Source organism: Somniosus microcephalus, chromosome 15, assembly GCF_052327205.1.
Source record: "Somniosus microcephalus isolate GS21.2 chromosome 15, FLI_Smic_1.0, whole genome shotgun sequence".
Taxonomy (NCBI): Eukaryota; Metazoa; Chordata; class Chondrichthyes; order Squaliformes; family Somniosidae; genus Somniosus; species Somniosus microcephalus.
Window position 1 is genome coordinate 75,301,438 of NC_141001.1, and position 23,887 is coordinate 75,325,324.

General features: G+C 41.4%; 2 protein-coding genes across 5 annotated transcripts; one reads left to right on the forward strand and one right to left on the reverse strand.

Annotated features, from left to right (window-relative positions):
• Positions 1–263: 263 nt before the first annotated feature.
• kbtbd4 (kelch repeat and BTB (POZ) domain containing 4) lies at positions 264–12,689 on the reverse strand. 4 transcript variants are annotated; one of them, XM_086008068.1, is made up of 4 exons: positions 12,510–12,689; positions 9,249–9,875; positions 3,890–3,996; positions 264–1,764 (listed from the first exon to the last, which is right to left on the reverse strand). In XM_086008068.1, exons 2-4 carry the CDS (start codon positions 9,850–9,852, stop codon positions 907–909), a joined length of 1,569 nt encoding a protein of 522 aa, XP_085864194.1. In that variant the 5' UTR covers positions 9,853–9,875; positions 12,510–12,689; the 3' UTR covers positions 264–906. The 4 variants fall into 4 exon arrangements, with proteins under 4 accessions (XP_085864194.1, XP_085864192.1, XP_085864193.1 ...); XM_086008066.1 differs by lacking the exon at positions 12,510–12,689 and adding an exon at positions 11,941–12,083 and having other exon boundaries at positions 9,249–9,859; XM_086008067.1 differs by lacking the exon at positions 12,510–12,689 and adding an exon at positions 11,941–12,022.
• Positions 12,044–22,876, forward strand: ndufs3 (NADH:ubiquinone oxidoreductase core subunit S3). Its single transcript, XM_086008070.1, has 7 exons — positions 12,044–12,142; positions 16,060–16,122; positions 17,248–17,345; positions 17,894–18,043; positions 18,658–18,783; positions 20,307–20,426; positions 20,657–22,876. The coding sequence occupies exons 1-7, from the start codon at positions 12,082–12,084 to the stop codon at positions 20,822–20,824; spliced, it is 786 nt and encodes a 261-aa protein (XP_085864196.1). The 5' UTR covers positions 12,044–12,081; the 3' UTR covers positions 20,825–22,876.
• The last annotated feature ends 1,011 nt before the right edge of the window (positions 22,877–23,887 follow it).

The window sequence follows — 23,887 nt, forward strand, 5'->3', positions numbered from 1 at the left end:
GTAACCTGCTTTTAGGCCTCTGTTCATACCACTAGGTGAACAAGAGGGACACAGGCCTGAGATTTTGTTTTCCTTTTTGAGGAGTCCCTGGTAGAAATTGGAAACTTGCCGTGTGGGTCTTACGGATGCAAACCAACAATTACTCAATGCCAGTGTACTAATACACCATTGCACTGTTCCACAAGGCCACTTTCTGCAACATATTTCAATGAAGTCATATTGTGGACAATTTTCTATGTATACTATGTAATAAAATCAGAAACCCATTTACAAAGAATGAGTTTATTATACATACATAGGAGCACAGAGGAAACCTTCCCTGATTCTGTTTAAAACAATAATACATTTGCGAAAGCACATACTGCAGAAGAAATACATTTTTTCTTTGTGGTTAGTCTTTTTTTTCATAAAAGGAATTGACATCATGTTACGATAAAAGTAATGTTGCCGCATATTTTATTGAAAAATATTTTGGACAGAACATTGTCACCCTTATGTAGAATTACGTAGCTCCTCTTTACTTGTCCTTCCTAGTTCTGTCTCAGTCTCAAATAAAGATGGGCTGAAATAGTTTGTGAAGCAGTATTTATTAAATTATGTTTAGGTCAATTAACGCTGTATCAAATCAAAACACAAGTACTGAAGTTTTGTATCAACTGCAGTAGTTTAAAAAAAATAATTCTGCCGTGGCCAATGAGCTAAATACCTAAAAACTGCAGTTAAATCTTATATTGGTCTGTTATATGCAGTAAACATTTGATCACTGTCGGCTTTTGGAAAAATAGATGATACAATTATGGTTTGACAGTGAATTAAATTGTGACATTGAACCACTACAAACTTTCACAATGCAAAACTGTCCTGCAATCATTTTACTGTAAGCTTAATTTCAGTGTTCAGTTTGAATCATGCCAAAACAAACTGCCAATTAGTCAGCAGTATCTCAATTCCACTGATCACTGAGACCACAGATGTGGCTGGGTTCAGTTTTAATGTATTAGCATCACCCTTTTTACACTTGTCTCTGAAAACATAGATACACCCATTGCAACTAGCAATCTTCCAGAGGGAGGGGACACGGCTCCAAACCTCTGGGAAGCGCAGTCTGGTGAAGCTGTCAAGCAGTGGATTGTAACATACCAAGGAGTCCCCCTCGGCTACAATAAAAATCAGGTCTTTGTGAATAGCGGCGTGCATACGGCCTGCAAAGGGGAGGAGGTATGACTTTAATTGGCACGTTCTGGAGCGTGTGTCAAAACACTGGATGAGACGAGATGGTTTGGTAAAGAAGTCCAGGTCATTCTCCTCCCCACCCAGAAGATAGATAGTTCCGTTAAGGTTAACACCGGCAGCACAAGATACTGCAGTGTCCAGCGGATTGGTTTCAACCCACACATTATCGCAGACCACATAATAAATGATAGCGCTGGAGAGCGTATCCTGTAGTGTTTTCCCACCTAGTGAATAAATGGCATCCTCACTTGGGACGGATACCAGCGTGTGTTGAAGGCGGTCTCTTGGCAGTGATGCGCACTGTTCCCAGTCCATTGTCTCCATGTTACACATCCACATTCGTCGTGGAATGGGGCCACCCACAACATACAGGTCATTGCCATGCTTGCATGCGGCCGTGATCTGCTGGCGCAATCTATTTTGCCCACTGACACTGATGGCATCATCATCACAGTGCAAAGAAACTGCCAGTGAGTGCGTCCGAGTGTCTTCCTTTCCAATCAGATAAATATGAACAAGCTCACCAATTTCCTGTTTGAGAAATAAATAATTACAATACTGATAAACAACAATGGCAGGTTTTTAAATGCCAATCCTAAAAATCAATACAATTGGCTGCATAGCTGTGTTATTATTGGGCTGACTCCAATAACCTTTCTTTAGACAGGATGACTTACGTGCGTAGTACGACTTGTTGAATCATTTTTCTATTCATCACTAGAAGCACTTTTTATTGAGGCGAGTGTAAACCAAAAATGTTTCCTACTTTTGGTCACTTTTTGTGTCCAAGTAAGACTAGCAAACCCACCATATCAGTAACTGATGCAGCAAAACAACTGTGCCATCCCCATGCACAATAAAGTCGAATGAAGTGTCCTCCAAAAACCAGAGTGAATTCCCCACAATAGCAGTCTTGGTTAGTTCATAAAATACATTTTAAACATTAACATTTAACCCCAAAAGGGATGAATAGTGGGCAAAATTATTTGTATTTTCAAATTGTTGGAGGATTCATTTTTTTTGGTTCCGATTAGGAAAATAATACAAGGATTTTGATGTGTTAAATTTGGAACAATCAGACTGATGCAGTTAGTAGTAATTGTGGTAATGCAATACAGTAGCCTCTCACTAAATAATTGGTGTCAAGGTTCAAGCTACATTTGATCACGATCAAACCTTAACTTTTAGGGTACCAGCATTTAAGTTTCTGGAACTGGCAGCTATGCTGCTATTTTCACTTACCCAAGCCATACACCTCACTCATTGTAGCTGTATTGCAGTAGATGCTTTGCACCTCTTCCTGCCTAGATCTTACTGTGAATATGGTAAATCATGCTTCAGTGCTCTATTTGTTTCTATGATTTACTTAGGTGATGATTTTTAATAATCTTTCAACAACTGAACTTGATAAAAAGAGGATATATGCAGCGGGAAAAAAAAATCAAAGTTCAATGTTTTCTCAGGATGTTGGGTGACATTGGCAAGGTTGAATTTATTGCCCATCCCTAGTTACCCTGAGGTAGTGAGCCTTGTCCTTGTGGTGATGGTGCTCCCAAAATGGTGTTAATAGGGAATTCCAGGATATTGACCCAGCAATGATGAAGGAACAACAAAATTTGTCCAAATCATGTTGGTGTAAGACTTGGAGGGAAATTTGGAGGTAATGGTGTTCCTACAACATTGCTGCTCTTGTCCTCAATGGTAGAGGTGACTGGGGAGGGAGATGTTGTCAAAGTAACCTTAGTGAGTTACTGTAATGCATCCTATAGATTGTATAAACTGCAGCTATAGTGTGCTGGTGATGAGAGAGGGAGAAGTCACCGATCAGTAAACTGCTCTATTTTGGATGGTGTTCAGCTTGGAGCATTGTTGCAGCTACACCCATCTAAGAAAGTGGTGAGTATCCCATCATACTCCTAACTTGAGTCTTAGATAGTGGAGTGGCTTTGGGGGGTCAGAAGGTGAGCCACTCATCATTGAGTATCCAATCTCTGACCTGCTCTTGTGGCCGTTGTGTTGGCTGGACCAGTTAGGCTTCTGGTGAATGGTGAGTCCCCCCGCCCAAGATAGAGGAGATTTGGCGATGGTGGTGACATTGAAGGTCAAGGGAAGATGGCTGGGCTTTCTGTTGTTCAAGATAGTCATTACCTGGCACTTATATGCCACTTGTCTGCCCAAGCCTGAATACTATCCAGGTCCTACTGTAGACTGGCATGGGCAGTTCCATTATCGAAGAGTTGTAAATGGGGCTGAACACTGTGGAATCATTAGTGAAAGCCCCACTCCTGACCTTATGATGGAGGGAAGGTCACCAATGAAGCAGTTGCAGATGATTGGGCTTCCCTAAGAAACTCCTGCAGTGATGTTCTGAAGCCCAAAATGCGATTTATACATGTATGAATGTTCTATTATTCAGAACTCTGCAAATCTACTGACCCAATATTCATCCCTATAATTTAAGTCATCTGATCAATGCTTCTCATTGTGCAAAGTGTAACAGTTTGGATTATTGCATTTCCATTAAGGGTACAAGCTAAACTTTGCAAATAGCAATATTCTATATGAATTCTTCTTCTGTTTCACACTAGTGGGAAACTTTAGTTTCAGAGAATGTACTGGTGGACCATTGACACTGGCTCGTTTTGAGATACAGTACCTTTAAACTGGAGGTCAGGTTCTCAGAGTATTGTGCTCTCTCTTCCTTATTATGGTCTATCCAAGTTTCTATGGCTTTGGCAGGCTTCTGCGAGCTGGGAACACCATCTACAGTATCATGAAAGAAAAGGTTCTTGTTTTAGTTTCCTAGCATCGTATGGCAAGAATCCAGACTGGTGCTGGTTTTTGGCTCGCTACCGCCCCATATATGCCTATAAAAAGTCCCATCAACTTACACTGGAGGTATGCCCATTCCAATTTTTGGGTGGACCAAATATTGAAATAGGAGTCAGATGATGCAGTTAAGACCTCAATGTGATTTTCATGTCAATCAGCATTCCACCACTGCTTCCTCAACCCACCCACAAATCATGGGCAGCACAGGCCAGGAGGCGACCACTTCCAGCACTACTTAAAGGGATAATTTAAGGGAAAGCTGGAAGCAGGTTCTCATTTTTCTTTGATGATTTTGAGAGTTTTGAACATTGTGCATTGATCCCCCTGATCTTTCCAGCTCTCCCCTTTAAGGTGCTGCTGCAGGCCCACGATCAGTGTCTGCCTCGCTAGATTTCCTGGGGAAGCTACCTTGAAGCAGTGTGATTAGCGCAGGCAGCTTGGCTATTCAATGCTAACTAGGGCTGACTACGAAAATTGATCGGGTCTACCGCCGACATCAGTTGTCCTGCCCACCGCTTGCCTGATTACACTGGGGAAGAAAATCATCCCCACTGTCTCTCTTATACACCCCGTCAGGGAAATAGGTCCATGGAAGAAAGTTATGGATCTTATCTCAATGTGAATGACCTGTACTCCCTTTAACTGACATTTTGAATGGATGGTTACTTCATTACACGAATGTTGATTACTCTCTTACCAATTTGGTGTATTTTCTTGGTGAGAAATTAATTTAAGGTAGTGGAAATAAAATAATCACCAGTTCAAAATACCAGTTATACTAAAGACTATTCACATTGAAGTAAGATTCATGACATTCTTTCATGGAATCCACGGTGGGTCCATTTCTCTGACAGGGGGTATGGGGGAGACGGTGTCTGGATTCTTGGAAGATAATTGCTCTCAATTTAGTAACAATAGCTATAATTACCATTGCTAGAGAAAAAAGTTGAGCTCTGGCTTATAGTCAACCTTAAAATTCTCATAACAGGTATTTATGGGTTACAAAAATTAGGGAGAGAGTGTTTCTTTTCAACTCACTATATGATTTTCCCCAGTTTAACTGAAGCAAAATCCTACTTAATCAGTTTGGTTTACTGGGTTTCACCCTAGTTTATCCTCATATCATATTACGGTGATAAACCATCTGGCTTTACTATACTGAAGTGTAGCAGTGCATAGACGGAGTTAAATTCTCTTTAACAAAAAAAAAAGCAAATTTTTTCCCATAATAAATGACCCACTACTAAAATTATATTCTCAAGATATTCCACTTTTCAAAGTTAAGTGCTCATGTTAGCAGACCATTAATTGCAGAGAAAAACAGACATTTTCCCATATTTATTATTTTATCAAAAATGCTCTCTTTGGTAGTCTTTGAGATGTGGATTGTCAGCATATTTTATATAAATGAGGGCAATTCCTTCGTAGAAAGACTTCCCAACAAAACATTCAGTTTTCTACATATGATAATGTTAAATTATTTAGACAGTATATAGATGCTATGATGGTACATCAGGAGAGCATACTGATGCATTCAACGTTTAACAGAATGAGTTTAAGGCCTTGGAGAGGGTGCAGAGTAGACTTACCAGAATGATAACCAGGGATGAGGGACTGCAGTTATGTGGAGACTAGAAAAGCTGATAATGTTCTCCTTAGAACAGAAAAGGTTAAGGGAAGATTTAATAGAGGTGTTCAGAATTATCAAGGGTTTTGATATAGTAAATAAAGAGAAACTGTTTCCACTGGCAGGAGTGGTCGGTAACCAGAGGACACAGATTTAAGATAATTGGCAAAAGAACCAGAGGTGACATGAGGAGAATTTGTTTCTGCAGCAAGTGGTTATGATCTGGAATGCACTGCCTGAAAAGTTAGTGGAAGCAGATTCAATAGTGACTTTCAAAAGGGAATTGGATATATATTTGAAAAGGAAATATTTCCACGGCTATGGGGAAAGAGCAGGGGAGTGGGACCAATTGGATAGCTCGTTCAAAGAACCAGCACAGGCACGATCAGCTGAATGAACTCCTTCTGTGCTGTATGATTCTATGAACAATTTATTGGAATATATAAAGTGTGTCTTACTTTCTTTTGATGTTATTGCACTTTCTTCTATATGTGTCTCTTCTTTAAACAGGAAATTAGAGATGCGTGCAATAAGGGCGCAGCAGTTATCATGGGTGACTTTAATCTACATATAGATTGGGCTAACCAAATTAGTAACAATACTGTGGAGGAGGAATTCCTAGAGTGTATATGGGATGGTTTCCTGGACCAATATGTCGAGGAACCAACTAGAGATCAGGCCATCTTAGACTGGGTATTATGTAATGAGAAAGGATTAATTAGCAATGTTGTTGTGCGAGGCCCCTTGGGGAGGAGCGATCATAATATGATAGAATTCTTCATTAAGATGGAGAGTGAAGCAGTTGACTCAGAGACTAGGGTCCTGAATTTAAATAAAGGAAACTACGATGGTATGAGGCGCGAGTTGGCTAGGATGGATTGGGGAATGTTACTTAAAGGGTTGACGGTGGATAGGCAATGGCAAACATTTTAAGATCGCATGGATGACCTACAGAATTTGTTCATCCCTGTTTGGCATAAAAATAAAACAAAAAAGGTGAATCAACCGTGGCTAACAAGGGAAATTAGGGATAGCATAAGATCCAAGGAGAGGACATAAATTGGCCAGAAAAAGCAGCAAACCTGAGGATTGGGAGCAGTTTAGGACTCAGCAAAGGAGAACAAAAGGATTAATTAAGAGGGGGGAAATAGAGTATGAGAGTAGGCTTTCAGGGAACATAAAAACTGACTGTAAAAGCTTCTATAGATAAGTGAAGAGAAAAAGATTGGTGAAGTCAAGCGTAGGTCCCTTGCAGTGAGAATCAGGGGAATTTATAATGGGGAACAAAGAAATGGCAAACCAATTAAATACATACTTTGGTTCTGTCTTCACAAAGGAGGACACAAATAAAGTTCCAGAGATGTCAGGGAACATAGGGTCTAATGAGAGGGAGGAATTGAATAAAATCAGTATTTGTAGGGAAATGGTGTTAGGAAAATTGACGGCATTGAAGGCCGATAAATCTCCAGGGCCTGATAATCTACATCCTAGGGTACTTAAGGAAGTGGCCCTAGAAATAGTAGATGCATTGCTGGTCATCTTCCAAAATTCTAAAGACTCTGGAATAGTTCCCATGGTTTGGAGGGTAGCTAATGTAACCTCACCATTTAAAAAAGGTGGTAGAGAGAAAACGGGGAATTATAGACCGGTAAGCCTGACATTGGTAGTGGGGAAAATGCGAGAGTCCATTATAAAAGATGTTATAGCAGAGCACTTGGAAAACAGTGACAGAATCGGACAAAGTCAACATGGATTTACAAAAGGTAAATCATGCTTGACTAATCTATTGGAATTTTTTGAGGATGTAACTGGTAGAATAGATAAGGGAGAACCAGTGGATGTGGTGTATTTGGACATTCAGAAGGCTTTCGATAAGGTCCCACATAAGAGATTGGCGTGCAAAGTTAAAGCACATGGGATTGGGGGTACGGTACTGACTTGGATAGAGAACTGGTTGGCAGACAGGAAGCAAAGAGTTGGAATAAACGGGTCTTTTTCCGAGTGGCAGGCAGTGACTAATGGGGGTACTGCAGGGATCGGTGCTAGGACCCCAGCTATTCACAATATATATTAATGATCTAGACGGGGGAACTAGATGTAATATCTCCAAGTTTGCAGACGACACAAAGCTGGGTGGGCCTGTGTGCAGAGAAACTCCAGTATGATTTGGACAGGTTGGGTGATTGGGCAGATGCATTATAATGTGGATACATGCGAGGTTATCCACTTTGGTGGCAAAAACAGGAAGACAGATTATTATCTGAACGGCAATAGATTGGGAAACGGGGAAGTGCAACGAGACCTGGGTATCCTTGTGCACCAATCGCTGAAGGTAAGCATGCAGGTGCAGCAGGCGGTTAAGAAGGCAAATGGTATGTTGGCCTTCATAGCGAGAGGACTCGAGTACAGGAGCAAGGATGTCTTGCTGCAGTTGTACAGGGCCTCGGTGAGACCACACCTTGAGTATTGTGTGCAGTTTTGGTCGCCTTATCTGAGGAAGGATGTTATTGCCATGGAGGGAGTGCAGCGAAGATTCACCAGACTGATACCTGGGATGGCAGGAATGACGTATGAAGAGAGATTGGGTCGATTAGGCTTATATTTGCTAGAGTTTAGAAGAATGAGAGGGGATCTCATTGAAACGTATAAAATTCTAACAGGACTAGACAGACTAGATGCAGGAAGGATGTTCCCGATGGCGGGGGAGTCCAGAACCAGGGGTCACAGTCTAAGGATAAGGGGTAAGCCATTTAGGACTGAGATGAGGAGGAATTTCTTCACCCAGAGAGTGGTGAACCTGTGGAATTCTCTACCACACAAGGCAGTTGAGGCCAACTTATTAAATATATTCAAGAAGGAGTTAGATATATTTCTTAAGGCTAAAGGGATCAAGGGATATGGGGAGAAAGCAGGGACAGGATACTGAATTTGGATGATCAGCCATGATCTCATTAAATGGCGGAACCGGCTCGAGGGGCCGAATGGCCTACTCCTGCTCCTATCTTCTATGTCTATGTTTATGTTTCCCAAAAAGGCATCATTATTGTTTTATAGTTAATGGATTCAATTAAGTTATAATATTCCTTTTTGTGTAGTTGATCCTCTTATAGAGACATGGGTTATATGTACAACTCTAGCACTAGAATTCCCACTTGAATGGGAATTTTGCAACAGACAACAAAGGGAGTACGCCTTTGCATTTTTGCAGCTGCCCTTAAATTTGAAATAGGACACTTTTGGATTCTGCACTTTCTCCATGACCAATATTGCCAGGAAGGGGTGGATATAAGGTTTAACCGCTACAGGAGAAAGAGGAATAAATATTTTTTAATGTATCAGAGATCATTCATTCTTTTAGAAAGTCTACACGATTATCTGCTACATCAAGCAGTGTTCCTTCCAACAGTGAAGTGTCTTAGCTAAGAACTTAGATACCACAAGGGTCTTTGTACAGTTCACTTGCAAGTAAAATCTTTCCAGAAGTTCCCTTATTGGATAAAATTAAAAATGTTTTCCTCCCCTCCATCAAGAAAAATCAGGAAAGATAAACACATACCTTTAATGATGTCTGTGAACAATCTTACAGGTAGTTTCACAAAATCTTCTGTCTTGTGAAGCTGCGACAGGTGTGTTTTTGCACATTGTTTTGCTGCTGTGTACAGTTTCTGGTCACTATGCTGATCCGCTAACCACATGACCTGTAAACAGTTCCTGATGTCAACTGTCCGAGCCAGAAACCGAGAGCACTCTTCAAAAAGGGAGGTCAACTGGTACATATCTGCCACCTCGTATGTCTCCTGCAGATCCTCCACTCTCAATTTAACAGTCCCCCGGTAGATATAGTCCACAAGGAGCTGGAAGACGCTTGCATTCACATCTTTGAGTTCTATAACATCATTATGAGCTTCCTTTAAATTAGAGGTGAACATGGAACGAAAGAAGCAGCTCTGAGCAGAAAGCACGAGCCGGTGGAGCTGGAATTCTTTACCTTCCACGGAGATGGTAACGTCTGCAAATAGCCTGTCTTCAAGGCACAGATCCATAATGCTCTGAGCAACTCGTACAGAGTGTAATCTGTCTGTGAAGGTGTAGCTCATGAAGTAACTCTCCTCTGTTGGACCTGCAATGGTTGCACCTCCAGCATCACCACTTGGCTCCATATCGCAACTGGTAAAATCAGAACCTTTGAGAACAATTTCATTGTAAAAGGATATGTCACTTACAATTTTCTTTGTATTTTTGTTATTATATAATCGAGAAACATCACTATGTTACTATATCAGTAGGAATATAAAGTTAGTGATCCCAAAACTCCAACAAAATCATGAACATTGTACATCACACCAATTATACAAGGCTGCAATGCCTTGCTTGAATGTACTCTTTTTGATAGGGGTGGATAAACAAATTATCTATAACTTAATAAAACTTTAAATAAAACTTAACAAATTAAATTAAAATTTGGTTGTCCGAATTGATAATGCACTCCAGTCCCCGCGGCGCCCACCGGTCGCGGAAGGACTCAAGTGTGCCGGCGGACACCGCGTGCTCCATCTCCAGGACCACCCGGGCGCGAACATGGCCGCAGAAGAGAGGCAGACAATCGGGCCAAATGACCCTCTCGACCGCCCGCTGCCTGGACCAATTGATGGATTTTTTGGAGCAGTCCTACGAGGAGGTCCTCCGATCTGCCCGCTCCCCTCCGCACTAGGTGACCAAAGATCAGGAGCGTGGGACTGAAGTGCAGCCAAAAATCGAGGAGCAGCCCCTTCAAATAGTGAAAGATGGGCTGCAACCTCTCACACTCCGTATTAACATGAAACACGGACTCCTCCAGGCCGCAGAAAAGGCAGGCGGCCTGGGAGTCCGTGAACCTATGTAAAACCATATTGCACAGGGCTGCTCCGTGCAACACCCTCCAGGCCAAGTCCCCAATAGAACATGGGGCCTTGCTTGAATGTAAATGCCTTCATCCCAGATCAAGTCTGTGCACAAGAATTTGAGCTAGCAGAGTGGAATTAAACACAAGGAACACATGTAGTGATGGTACACATGTTGTAAATGTCAAGAGGAAAGCATGTACTGTGGTGCTACAAAACCATTAACTTTATTTAACAGGAGTCTCAAATAAAATTAATATACCGTAAATCAGATGGATTCAAATCGTAATTTGATTACCAGATAAGTTGAGATTTTAAGAGTTAAGGATAATTTGAGTAATAGGGTGAAATTCAATGAGATTTACAGAGACTGAGTAAAAGGACATAGAATCGAATGGCAGATAATATGTAATATGTTATGCAGAATGGTGGTAAAATAGTAATACAAAATGAAGGAAATATTGACTCCATCATGACCACATGAAGATAAGAACACAATCAACTTTGCATTTCAATATGGGAGTGATGATAGTAAAAGGTCAGCCTCTTCACTGTGCAATCTTGGTGTGATATCATCATGGTATAACAAAAGAATAATGCTCCCCAGAAATGAACAATTATTTTATGTTGACTTCTAATTTGTCAAATTGGACAGACTTTCAACCCCACAAAACCTGACTGCAACATGGCTCAGTATATCTTTCATATTATATATAACGTTAAAACATGAATTAATTATTATTTTTGTGGCTAAAGTTGGTGTATTTAAAATACATATTAGTTTTGAATTGTGTGTACGAGTGCAATCAGTAGCATCAGAATTAAAATATATATATTCCGTTAGCGTCCGAACAATTTCAGCAAATCCTGCAAATTACTTCAGATTTTCAGCATTGGAAGGCTCTTTTTTTGAACACTAGATTTTAACTTCAGTTCATTTCAAGCGAACGGCCTGGTTGTAATAATAAATCAGTGTGAGTGAATGAATAAAGAAGAAAAGGTGAAATATTCGAAAAGAAGGCCGCGCACGGGCGGCGAGGGTTGTCCCCTGGAGCAGGCCCTGCTGGAGCTCGCAAAAGGGCTGCATTTGATCCCGACAAGTGTCTTAGCCAGGGCTGGGGTCGGCCCGGGGCCCAACAGCGGCGACGGCAGGCCGAGGGATCGGGGAGAAAGCTCAACAATAAGACGGACTGGCAGCGATTACAGGGGGAAAAAACCCCCAACCCCGGGCCCAAAATACTCTCAGCAGAACAAACGCAGGAAGCCCCGCCCTCACACTCGGTGCTTGAATTTAAACCTCAATTAACGAAGGCGAATTTAACACTTCTCCGTCCCTCAAAAATGTCAGTTTTTATCTTAATAATCTACCTGGAACCGTGGTGGAAAATTCCGCGTCCGATGGAGGCAAGAGAAAGGGCGGGGGAAGAGTTAGGCCGGGGCACGCAAGCGGCTGGGGCTGCCGGAAAGAGTGAGCGAGCGGACGCACCGGCTGTTTCCGGTTCCGTTGCCATGGCGGCCAGGCTCCTGAGTTTGGCTCGGGCCGGGTTTGAGAGAAGTTTGCGGACTCGGGGTGAGGTGCTGCGGCCGGGCCGGGGTGGGGAGAGTGTGTGTGTGGGAAGCGGCGGGCCGGGGGCACTGGGCCTGTAGCGTGTCGGCGCTGGCGGGGAGAGTGTCAGCGCGCCGCTGTTTGACCTTCTCACGGTGACAGCGCCGACTCCATCCACCAGTCCCCCCGCTGAGGATTACATGGGATAAACACAGAACCAGTCCATGCCGGTGTTTATGCTCCACTTGAGCCTCCTCCCGTCTTTCCTCATCTAAATCTACCAGCGTAACCCTCTATTCCCTTTTCCCTCATGCTTGTCTAGCCGCCCCTTAGATGCATCTATACCATTCGCTTCAACCACTCCCTGTGGCAGCGAGTTCCACATTCTCACCACTCTCTGGGTGAAGAAGTTTCTTCTGAATTCCCTATTGGATTTCTTGGTGGCTGTCTTGTATTGTTGATGACCTCTAGTTTTGCTAGGGCAGTGAATTCCAGAGTTTAGAGCCTAGACAGCTGAAGGGACGGCGGGGCAAAGGATGCCTAGGCTGCACCAGAGAGGGCAGCGGCTGAGGAATGCAGAGTTCTCGCAGGGCTGCGGGAGATGGGGAGAAAGTGATCAGAGTCTTTTGATGAGGATAGGATGTGACTTGGCTTTGATGCCTCCGTGGTCAAATAGCCAGCTGGCAGTGCCAAGGTCTCGGGTATAATGGCCACTTGACAAAGATACTGGAGAGAACTCGCAGATTGTATCCCAGCAAGGAATCAGTGCCTTCAGGAGAAAAGGGAGGCAGATTGTTGTGGGAAAATAAGTTATGGTAAATTAAGCTAATTTTAAAAATGAATAAATTACTGGTGAGGGCTGCTGTAAAGAGTGATAGAGTTTCTGTCCGTTATTGATTTATGAACACCCTTTTCCCCCAAAAGGCTGTGAATGCTAGGACAATTGGAGTTTTTAAGACTGATAGATTTTTGTTAGGGAAGGGTATCAATTGATATGGAGCAAAGGTAGAAAAACGGAGTTCAGGTGCAGATCAGCCATGATCTAAGTGAATGGCGGAGCAGGCCCGAGGGGCTCAATGGCTTGCTCCTGTTCCTAATGTTCCCATGATTCTCATTGTTCAGCTGTTTGTTAGTGTTTTAGTCAACATTACAATATGGGAATTTTTTGCAATGTATGAGCAACAATGATGTTCAGGAAATTTGTAAATAGCTGAATTATTTATCATTCAACCAACATCACTAAAACAGAGTATCTGCTTATTATTCTCATTGCTGTTTGTGAGACTATGCTGTGCACAAATTGGCTGCTGTATTTGCCTACATTACAACAGTGATTATACTTCAAGTATTTAATTGGCTGTGAAGTACTTTGGGATGTCATGAGTTTGCTATATAAATCCAAGTTCTTATTTTATTTAATGTATTACTGTACTGCAGTTGAACTACAAAATAGCTGTTATACAGATGTGACAATTCATGTGGCTTTAGCCTTGTCTGGCTGTGCCTGGTAGAGTGCAGCCTCGGTGTTTTGTTTGACTGCATCTGATTTGTTGTTGAGGCTGCTGTGTGCTATCACTGGACCTTATGGCCATACCCATCTCCTTGTTGTATGTGAGACCTTGCTGTGTGGAAATTAGGAAGATGAGTAGCACCTGTTCTGCCATTCAGTTGGTTCATTGCTAACCTGTATCCTAACTCCATTTACCCGCCTTGGTTCCATATCCCTTAATACCCTTACCGAACAAAAATCTATCAATCTCCAGTTTTGAAATTTTCAATTGACCTCAGCCTCAACAGCTTTTTGGGTGAGTTTGAGATTTCCACTCCCCTTTTGTGTGAAGTACTTCCTGACCTCACCCTGGAACAGCTCAGCTCTAATTTTAAAGTTATTCCCCCTTGTAGACTTCCCTCACCAGAGGAAATAGAGTAGATAGAGAGAAACTATCAAAATCCTTTAATCACCTTAAGTACCTCAATTAGATCGCCCTTCTAACCAGAGCTTAATATAACTATAACATCACTTCCATCCCTCTGAGTGCCAACTCCCTTGAGATTAAGGTTAACATTCCATCAGCCTTTTAAATTAATTTTTTGAACCTGTTCACCAGTTTTTAGCAATTTCTCTGCATGGACCTCTAAATCTCTCTGCTCCTTCACAGTTCTTTGCTTCTCACCATTTAGAAAATACTCTGATCTATCTTTCTTAGCTCCAAAGTTGATGACCTCGCACTTCCCCACACTGAACTCCATCTGCCACAGTTTTGCCAACTCACTTAAACTATCAATGTCCCTTTGCAATTTTCTGCTCCCATCTACACTACTTACTGTGCCACCAAACTTTGTCATCAAACTTGATATTTGGCTCTCTATTTCTTCATCTAAGTCATTGATAAATATAGTGAAAAACTGAGGCCCCAGTACAGATCCCTGGTGACACCACTAATCGCATTCTGTCAATTGGAGTACATTATCCGTACTCTCTGTCTCCTACCTACCTCCCAACCAATTCCCTATCCATGTCAATAGGTTGCCATGAACTTTCATTTTTGCTAACAATCCGTATCATCTCTAGTGGGATAAATGTTGGCCAGGATGCTGGGACAACTCTCCTCCTCTTGGCGTAATGCCATGGAATTGGTTACACCCAGCTGTGCAGGAAAACGGTAATGTGGTTTAACGTCTTTTCTGAAAGACGGCACCTCTGACACTGCAGCACTCCCTCAATACTGCACTGCAGTGTCAGCCTAGATTGTGCACACCATTCCTGGAGTGGGGCTTGAACCGATGACCGTTTGTCTCCGGTGAGCCAAGGCTGACGATCTTATTAAGGAGCTTTTTCATTTTTCACTTCTGACAAAAGGTACAGGCTCAAAATGTTAACCTGTCTCTTTGTTGACGGATCTTGCTATTTATTTACATTTTCAGTTTGTAATTCAGATTCCACTAATTATAGCTTTTTAACCCTTTTAGAATTATTTTAGTTTTACTTTATCAAGCCAGTTTTTGATTCATGTCACAATCTTCCCATAATTCCTTGAAACTTAACCTACAGTATTTCGGGTTATGTAAAACATGGGCTCACTATCTTGAATTTTTTTTTGTTTTATTTACACATAGAATCATAGAAATTTACAGCACAAAAGGAGGCCATTCGTATCTGTGCCAGCTGAAAAACAGCTATCCACCCTAACCCACTTTCCAGCTCTTGGTCCATGGCCCTGTAGGTTGCAGCACTTCAAGTGCATATCCAAGTACTTTTTAAATGCGATGAGGGTTCCTGCCTCTACCACCCATTCAGGCAGTGAGTTCCAGACCCCCACCACCCTCTGGGTGAAAAAAGTTCTCCTCAACCCCCTCTAATCCTTCTACCATTTACTTTAAATCTATGGCCCCTGGTTATTGACCTCGCTGCTAAGGGAAATAGATCCTTCCTATCCACTCTATCTCGGCCCCTCATGATTTTATACACCTCAATTAGATCTCTCCTCAGCCTTCTCTGTTCCAAAGAAAACAACCTCAGCCTGTCCAATCTTTCCTCATACTGCAGTTAAAATTCTCCTGTCCTGGCACCATCCTCGTAAATCTCCTCTCTGCCCTCTCTAGGGAAATCACATCTTTCCTGTAACTTGGTGACAGACCTATACACAGTACTCTAGCTGTGGCCTAACTAGTGTTTTATACAGTTCAAGCATAACCTCCCTGCTCTTCTAGTCTATGCCTCGGCTAATAAAGGAATGTATCCCATATGCCTTCTTAACCACCTTATTTACCTGTCCTGCTACCTTCAGGGATCTGTGGACATGCACTCCAAGGTCCCTCTGTTCCTCTACACTTCTCAGTATCCTACCTTTTATTGTGTATTCCCATGCCTTGTTAGTCCTCCCCAAATGCATTACCTCACATTTGAAGTGTAAAGTCTTGCTCTTGTGTTTTCATTATAGCTCCTGGCCGTAGTGTTTTAGTGTCGCAGACCAGGTTTGAGGGATCCGTTTCTGAGGCCCGACGTAAGTAAATGCCAACCAGTTTTTTAATTATATGTTTGATTTAATAATATGCTACCCCATGTATGACACTGGAAGCCTTCTACATAAATTAGCACTTTTATAGGGAAGGTACTGGCCATGGTTCTGTATTTGAGAGCGAGAGAGACACACACACATTAGCAATGTATCAGAGGAGCACTAAATGGGAAATGTATCAGTCTTTAGAGAAGCCACGAGTATTGCTGATGTGGAGTGCAATAAGGGATACTTTTTGACATTATAGTTAAAACATGTTGTTGGTGCAGAATTGATGGAGATTTACCTTCTCTAACCTGTGAAATACCTGACTTGGGAGATTTGTATTACATCATTCTTCAGGATGAGGGTGTCGCTGACGAGGCTGGCATTTATTGCTAATCTTTAGTTGCCTTTGAGAAGGTGGTGTTGGGGCTTCTTCTTGAACTGCTGTTGTCCTTGTGGTGAAGGCACTCCCACTATGCTGCTAGGTAGAAAGTTCCAGGATTTTCACCCTGCGACAATAAAGGAACAGCGATATGTCCAAATCAGGATGGTATGTGCCTCTGAGGGGAACTTAGAAAGTGATGGTGTTCCCATATACCTGCTGCCCCAGTCCTTCTAGGTGGTGGAGGTCATGGGTTTGGGAGGTGCTACTGGTTGAGCCTCGGCAAGTTGCTTCTATGCATCCTATAGATAGTACACACTGCAGCCATGGTACACCAGTGATGGAGGGAGTGGATGTTTAAGCCAGTGGATGGGGTGCCGATCAAGCGGACTGCTTTGTCTCAGATGGTGTCGAACTCCTTGAGTGGTGTTGCAGCTGCACCCATCCAGGCTTGGAGAATATTCCATCACACTCCTGATTTGTGCCTTGTAGGTGATGGAATGGCTTTGGGGAGCCAGGAGGAGAGCCACTCACCACAGAATACCCAGCCTCTGACCTGCTCCAGTAGCCACACCATTTATTGATGCTTCGATCATCTGTAAAAATTTCCAATCTGTTACATTGACATTCACCTCACTGTAAAATGCACCAAGAAGTATGAGCTTTCTTAATGGGGTGGGGGGGAATATGATAGAGCTTGGATAAATGAAGTTTACTTAGCAATGATTCACCTTACCTTGCAGCTACTGTCCGACCAAAGAATGAACTACAACACAACCAGCTGTCTGTGTTTGGTGAATATGTTGCTGAAATTCTTCCCAAATATATCCAACAGGTGCAGGTAAGAGTATCAGCAATTTGACTGGTATTTTGACATAAATTGGGCTACTGAGTTTTATAAATCTGTCATGTGTCTGTGTATTGTGTGGTCAAGTATTGGATTGGTGAATGTGAAATGAGGCTTTTCCGAGGAAATCTCTAACCTTGTGTCATTTGGTCTAATAAATAGTTTTCTGATACCTGTATTAGAATCTAGTACTGCGCCATTACTAAAATGGTTATTAAGTAGGAGGCAAACATCATCTAAAATAACGAGCAAGATGTCTCATCCAAGGAATTTTTCACAAACACCAGTTGTGCAAAGCTGTAAAAACCTTTGTTCTTTCCAATTCCTTCAATTTGGCTTTTTTGGCCTCCTTGTGGTGCCAGCATAACTGATGGTGAAAGTAACAGTGATAAAATGAAATGGAAATACATTTCAGCCATTAAATTGTTTTGCTTGCCCAGTTGTAAATCCTGTAATGCTATTATTATTCAGATCAACCCTGTAAGTCAATACATCATGGGTGTTGGATGAGTAAATACCTTTGCCTTGTCTTTATTAAACAGGTGACATGTTTCAATGAGTTGGAGATTTTTATCCATCCAGAAGGCATAATACCAGTGCTGACATTCCTGCGGGATCACACCAATGCCCAGTTCAAATCACTTGCTGACGAGACTACAGTAGATGTCCCTTCTCGAACATTTAGATTTGAGGTAATGGGGGAAGGGGTCAGGGGAGAGGGAAATAGTGCGATTGTACAATTGTGCTATAAAATATTACACTTATAGCAGCTTTCAAAATGTGCACATTTGTAGTAGCAATTTCAAATCACTTTGCAAATATTAAATGTTAGATTTTACATAGAAGGGTTATTTCTTGGTTTGTAGAGCTATTTTGGTGCAGCAATAATGTATTGTTTCCTAAAAGATGATAATGATGGTGTAAACACCAAGCTTCTAAGTCTTAGACTCCCATTTGCTAACACTGGTGGTGTGAGAGAAGAGAATCAATGTACCTTTTTATGGCATAATTTTTCCACACAGAATCTCTTACTGTTTGTGCTGGAAAACAAAGTATAGAGTTAAATCAATCAAAAAAAAAATAAATCTCCCTGTAAACAGTAACTTACAAACTGCCAAATCACTTGCCTAATTCCATGTGTTACAATAAATATGTTGTACAATATATGCGTTTACCTGCAGCATAGTTTTGGAAACATGGACAAGTTGTGGAAGAGCCTCACCATTGTGTGGTGCCTAAGTTCATAATGTACTGATATTGTAGTCAAGATTTAATTTTAAATTCTTTTCTGTTACCTTTCCAACAGATTGTATATAACCTGCTTTCACTGCAGTTTAACTCTCGTATCCGCGTGAAGACTTACACTGATGAGTTGACGCCACTGGATTCCTTAGTACCTGTATTCCAGGCTGCAAACTGGTATGAGAGAGAGGTGAGCTGAAGCAATTGGAGGAAATGTTATGGCCAGTTCTTTTTATTACTAGTTGATCTCCAGGGAACCCAAGATCAATTGCATTCTTCAAAGTGAAGCGAGGTTATAGAGTGGAAGATAATTGAACCAAGGGCAAGGGAGTATAAACATTTGGAGGCCAGAGGGTGCAGATAGAGTAGGGTGGTCAGGGAGAGAGAAGGCACAGTGACCTTATGGATATGTGCAGCAAACTCTTTGCAAAAGCAGTTTATGCTATGTAAATTTAACTCAATTTGAAAAAAGGCATCAAGTATCTGATTGTGATCAGGATTAAAGATAGAAGGAAAAACTGCAAATAACTACTGAGTCAGTCAACATCTGAAAGGCAAAGGTAGGCTGTGTTGCATTTGGGACTCTTCATCTGTTTTGACAAAGGGTTCTACCCAAAATATTAACTTTCCTTTTCAGAGGCACACTGGGCCACTATGTATTTCCAGCAACTTCTGCTTCTATTGAAGGTCTTATACATAGAGACTAGGATGATTGTTATGCTTATGCTGGTGGGGTTGTGGGGGTGGGGGAAAGAGTTGTTTGTGGAAGCCAGCAGGCCAGAGTTGAATTGTGGAGATAGATAAATGTTTTGGGGTTTAGCTTGAGGTTTGGGGATAGCTGGGGTAGAGTCCAAGATTGAGTGAATGTATGTTGTATGTGGAAGGAGCAGACTTGATGAGCCAAATGTCCTTTTCTCCACTCATATGCCCTTGATTTCAATAGAGAAAGATCATGGGGCTTTCATGGAGTAGTCAAACACTGATTATTGTGTGCTGTATTATAAGGGGCTTAATTCCAAAAATTGCCATGTGATTTGTAACTATTGTACTGTGCTTATGGCCACTCAAATTGCATGAAATATAGGACATTACGTGAAACTGAGATATAATTTATTAATAATTCAACTTTATTGTCATTGTACAATGCACAACGAAATGTGATCTTGCAAGCTCCCATGAGTCCAGTACAAATAACATTAACATTAAACGTAAATAGCACCGTCCTGGGAGAAGCAAAGCCGCTGCGTCTGTGCGTGCCGCCATTCCATTTCCACCATTCCCCCTGTCCGACAATCTTCAGCCCAACGCCCGGGCCTGCTCACCAGCCGCCCCTCCCGGGGCTCCTTCCGTGACCTTCTGCACCTGGTCTTCCCTGATGGTCACCCCTCCAGGTACTAACCAGGCCTGGCTCTGCTTAGCTTCCAAGCCTTGCCAGTGACCCTGTCCCTAGTCCCAGGAACAGGTTATATAATTTATTTTGGTCTTGGCACTTATATGATGGTTATACTAGTTTTTTCATTAAAGTGCTCTTTTAATACTGTATTTGTGTTTAAAATTTAACACAAAAGATCGTAATATCTTTCCCAAAATACAAGCACCTGCTGGATGAATGGACAAACATTTTGATGCTTTTTGTTTAAATCTTACAACTCATTTAAATTTCAAGTTCTTAATGAAGCCTAGGAAATTACACTGTACTCCTATTTGTTCCAGATTTGGGATATGTATGGTGTATTCTTTGCTGACCATCCAGACCTAAGACGAATCCTCACAGACTATGGATTTGAAGGCCATCCTTTTCGCAAAGATTTCCCACTCACTGGCTATGTGGAGGTATAAAATAATCTGGTTTCTTTAATGATGTATATCTATTGAGTTTCTTCTTTCCCCCTCCCCAAGTCATCTTCGTAAGTATTGAAGTGAAAATCTCTTGTAATAAAAGCACATGAGCAATTGGCACACTAGTCTGAAATAATTGCAAATAAAATCTTGGTTTAAATGTCCTATCCCATCAAGTATTATAACCACTGACATGTCTGTCTAACTATTGCTCTTGCTTCTAGGTACGTTATGACGATGAGGTAAAACGTGTTGTTGCTGAGCCTGTTGAACTTGCCCAGGAATTCCGCAAATTTGACCTCAACAGCCCATGGGAAGTTTTCCCAGCACACCGTGAGCCAACTGAACTGCCAAAAATTGAGGCAGGAGAGAAAAAACCTGAGACAAAATGAACAGGGACAGCTGAATATTTGGGAAAATCTTGACTAATGTCACTTTTAACGTGGACCTAAATAGCTGTTTTCTGTAATACCTAATGGCTTGTGTGACACTTATGTAAATAAATTACATGTATAAAGTAATTTTTTGTTGCAGTTTTAATTGTATTGCAACTCTTAATGTCTCTGTGTGTCAAGAAAGAACAGTTTTAACTTGGACATTTAAACAATAGTGAGGCAGAGATGCAGCCGGCGGGATCTTTTGATTTGGCCCATGAAGCTCCTGCTGGTTCCTTTCTTTGTGTTCTTTAAAGTTCCTGTGGCTTGAGGACTGGAAAAAGCTGCTCCCTGATTGATGGATTGTGACCAATGCGGAATCAGCCTTTACTAGTCTTCCAGGCCTGGGAATTTTAAAAGAGCTGGAGCTTCCAAATTTTCAGGCTTCAGAGAGGAGGGGGTTGGGTGGGGGAGGGAAGGCTCGTATTGTATGTGTGGTGGGTTCTTGCCTTTTTGTTTGTATGGGTAGTCTTCCATTTTGTGTGTATGGGGGAGGTTATTTTTGTGTCTATGGGGATTTAAATCGCTACGTAAACATATGAGGCCCACTCACTGGTTTTGACACATATATCTGGCTCCCAGCTCTAAAAAGTTAGGTATCCCTACAATAAGTCACAGGGTATAAACTTGTTAGTCATATTCTTTTAGGGTTTTAATATTGGATTTGGTGGCCAGTATATTGGGTTATGTAATGCTTTGGTAGGATGTGTGAAATTGGTACAATACCATAACCTGACAAGTAATTGACATCTATGTGAAAACTTTGTAGGCCTAATTTTGCAGGTTCAGCATATTGTATCTGAACAATCTATTTTATTAATTAAGATAAAAGGAAAAAAACTGCGAATCTGAACTATGCTAGAAGTAGGAGATCGGTCATCTTGGAAAAGATAAATGAATGATTCAGGTGTAGACCATTTGTCGGAACTGGGAACTGAAAAGTAAATGCGCTGCTTTATAGGCCTTGGAACAATTGAACAATGGGGTGGGTGTTGGTAGCACAACAGGAAAAGCCAAGAGTTAGGTGTGCTAACTACAACCTTTTTTTAAAGAGGTTGAAAACGTATTGGATGATATGCAAAGATCAACTTGGGCAGTGTATAGAGGTTAGAAAAGCAAGAGTTCAACAACTCCAAAATAGAGAATGAAGTAATCAGTGGATGGAGGAAACAAGTAGGAAAATGGAGTCAGACCACTAAGGCCTGAACTTGCTCAAATCAATATTCAGACTTCAGTATTGCATAGTGCCAAGGAGGGAGATGAGACCATGTTCTGAAGTTATATGTTGTACAAATACAGTTTTAGAAGAGATTGTGCAAAATAGAATGTAGAATATATCATACATGGTATGAAATTAGGCTTTGATTAAGGCAATGAAACTGAAGAAAACTGATTTTGCTGCCAAAATAACGGCGCGTTTAATGTGCACGTCATTGTTAATGTGTAAATCATTCAGCAACTTGTGGTGAGGAAGAGATACTAAGGTAAAGTCAATTTCTTCTCTAGTTCCTTGAAGCCATATGCTAATCATCAAACATGCCACTCAGTTTAGCTCACTTGGCAGTACAGTACTTTTGCCTCTGAGTCAGTGGTTGTGGAATTGAACCCTATTTCAGGATTTGAGTACATAATCTAGGCTGAATTACTGCACTAAAGTGAGGAGGTGCTGTTTTTTGGATGTGGATGTAAAGGATTCCATGGCACTATTTGAAGAAGAGCAGGGAGTTCTCTTAATGTACTGGCTCAGCCATCACCACTAAAAAATTAACTAGTCATTTGCCTCATTTGCTCTTTGTGAGGCCTTACTGTGTGTAAAATGTCTGCTGTATTTGCCCATGTAACTAACAGTGACTACACTTCATAATCAATAAATTATTTTTGTAGTGCTTTGGAACATCCTAAGAATGTGATAAAGGTGCTATATAAATAAAAATATGTGCTTTCACTGACCACTGCTGTGGTCCTACATAAACTAGTGCTCAAATATACTTGTTTTCTTGTTAATTTTCATGAAGTGTCGCCTTTTAATTATAAGTGAAATATATAGTGTGTAAGATGATGTTGGTGTGCATGTTTACAGAGATGTGCATTCATTTTAAGTTAGTTTACCTTTTGAGACTAGTAAATGATTGCTTCTGCATCAGCAGACTAGCTACTCCTATTTAAATATTGGCTTTGGTGTGGTCAAGCTTTGGTCAAGTTTTGGTTGTGAAAAATAAAAACAAAATACCAGAAATACTCAGCAAATCAGGCAGTATCTGTGGAGAGAGAAACAATATTAATGTTTTGGGTTGTTGACCTTTCATCGGAACTTGCAAAAGTTACAGATGGTAACGTATTAAGCAAGTACAGAGGCAGGGAAAGGGGGGTGGGAGGGGAGGAGAGGAAAGAACAAAAGGGAAAAAGTCTGTGATCAGGTGGAAGACAGGAGTGATTAAATGACAAGAGATGATGGCACTTTACAGCCTTCTGGACTCAACATTGAGTTCAATAATTTCAGGTCATAACTACTCCCATTTTTTTGGACAGCAGCTACTGGTAATGCGAAATAACAACAGAAAATGCTGGAAAAACTCAGCAAGTCAGGCAACATCCGTGGAGAGAAATTTGAGGGTCAAACCCGAAACGTCAACTCAAATTTCTCTCCACGGATGTTGCCTGACTTGCTGAGTTTTTCCAGCATTTTCTGTTGTTATTTCGGATTTCCAACATCTGCAGTATTTTGCTATCCAGCTACTGGTAATGGTTCTGCTGTTGCCATTTACAGCTACTCTAGATCCATCTTTTATTTCTTTACTTGCCCCATTACCCCACCCCCTTTTGCCTTGCACCATCATCCTTTTAATCAGTTAAAATTAGAGAAACCCAATGCACAAAATTCTGACATGAGTAAAATTAATATACTGCGTGTATTAATTCCAACGAATACCAGTACTTGTAGCTATACAAATAGAACCCATGCCCCAAAATCAATAGTTACAGTTCAATTATTGGAATGTAAAAGAAAACATAAGATTTTCC

Bases quoted from the DNA above. Each gene is read 5' to 3' on its own strand.
- ndufs3 (XM_086008070.1), top strand. From the start codon at position 12,082: ATGGCGGCCAGGCTCCTGAGTTTGGCTCGGGCCGGGTTTGAGAGAAGT. The intron at 12,143-16,059 runs GTGAGGTGCTGC...TTTTCATTATAG, and splicing joins GAGAAGTTTGCGGACTCGGG to CTCCTGGCCGTAGTGTTTTA. The intron at 16,123-17,247 runs GTAAGTAAATGC...CTTACCTTGCAG, and splicing joins ATCCGTTTCTGAGGCCCGAC to CTACTGTCCGACCAAAGAAT.
- kbtbd4 (XM_086008066.1), bottom strand. From the start codon at position 12,083: ATGGCAACGGAACCGGAAACAGCCGGTGCGTCCGCTCGCTCACTCTTT. The intron at 9,860-11,940 runs GTAGATTATTAA...TGATTTTACCAG, and splicing joins ATTTTCCACCACGGTTCCAG to TTGCGATATGGAGCCAAGTG. The intron at 3,997-9,248 runs GTATGTGTTTAT...ATGATACTGTAG, and splicing joins GTTCACAGACATCATTAAAG to ATGGTGTTCCCAGCTCGCAG.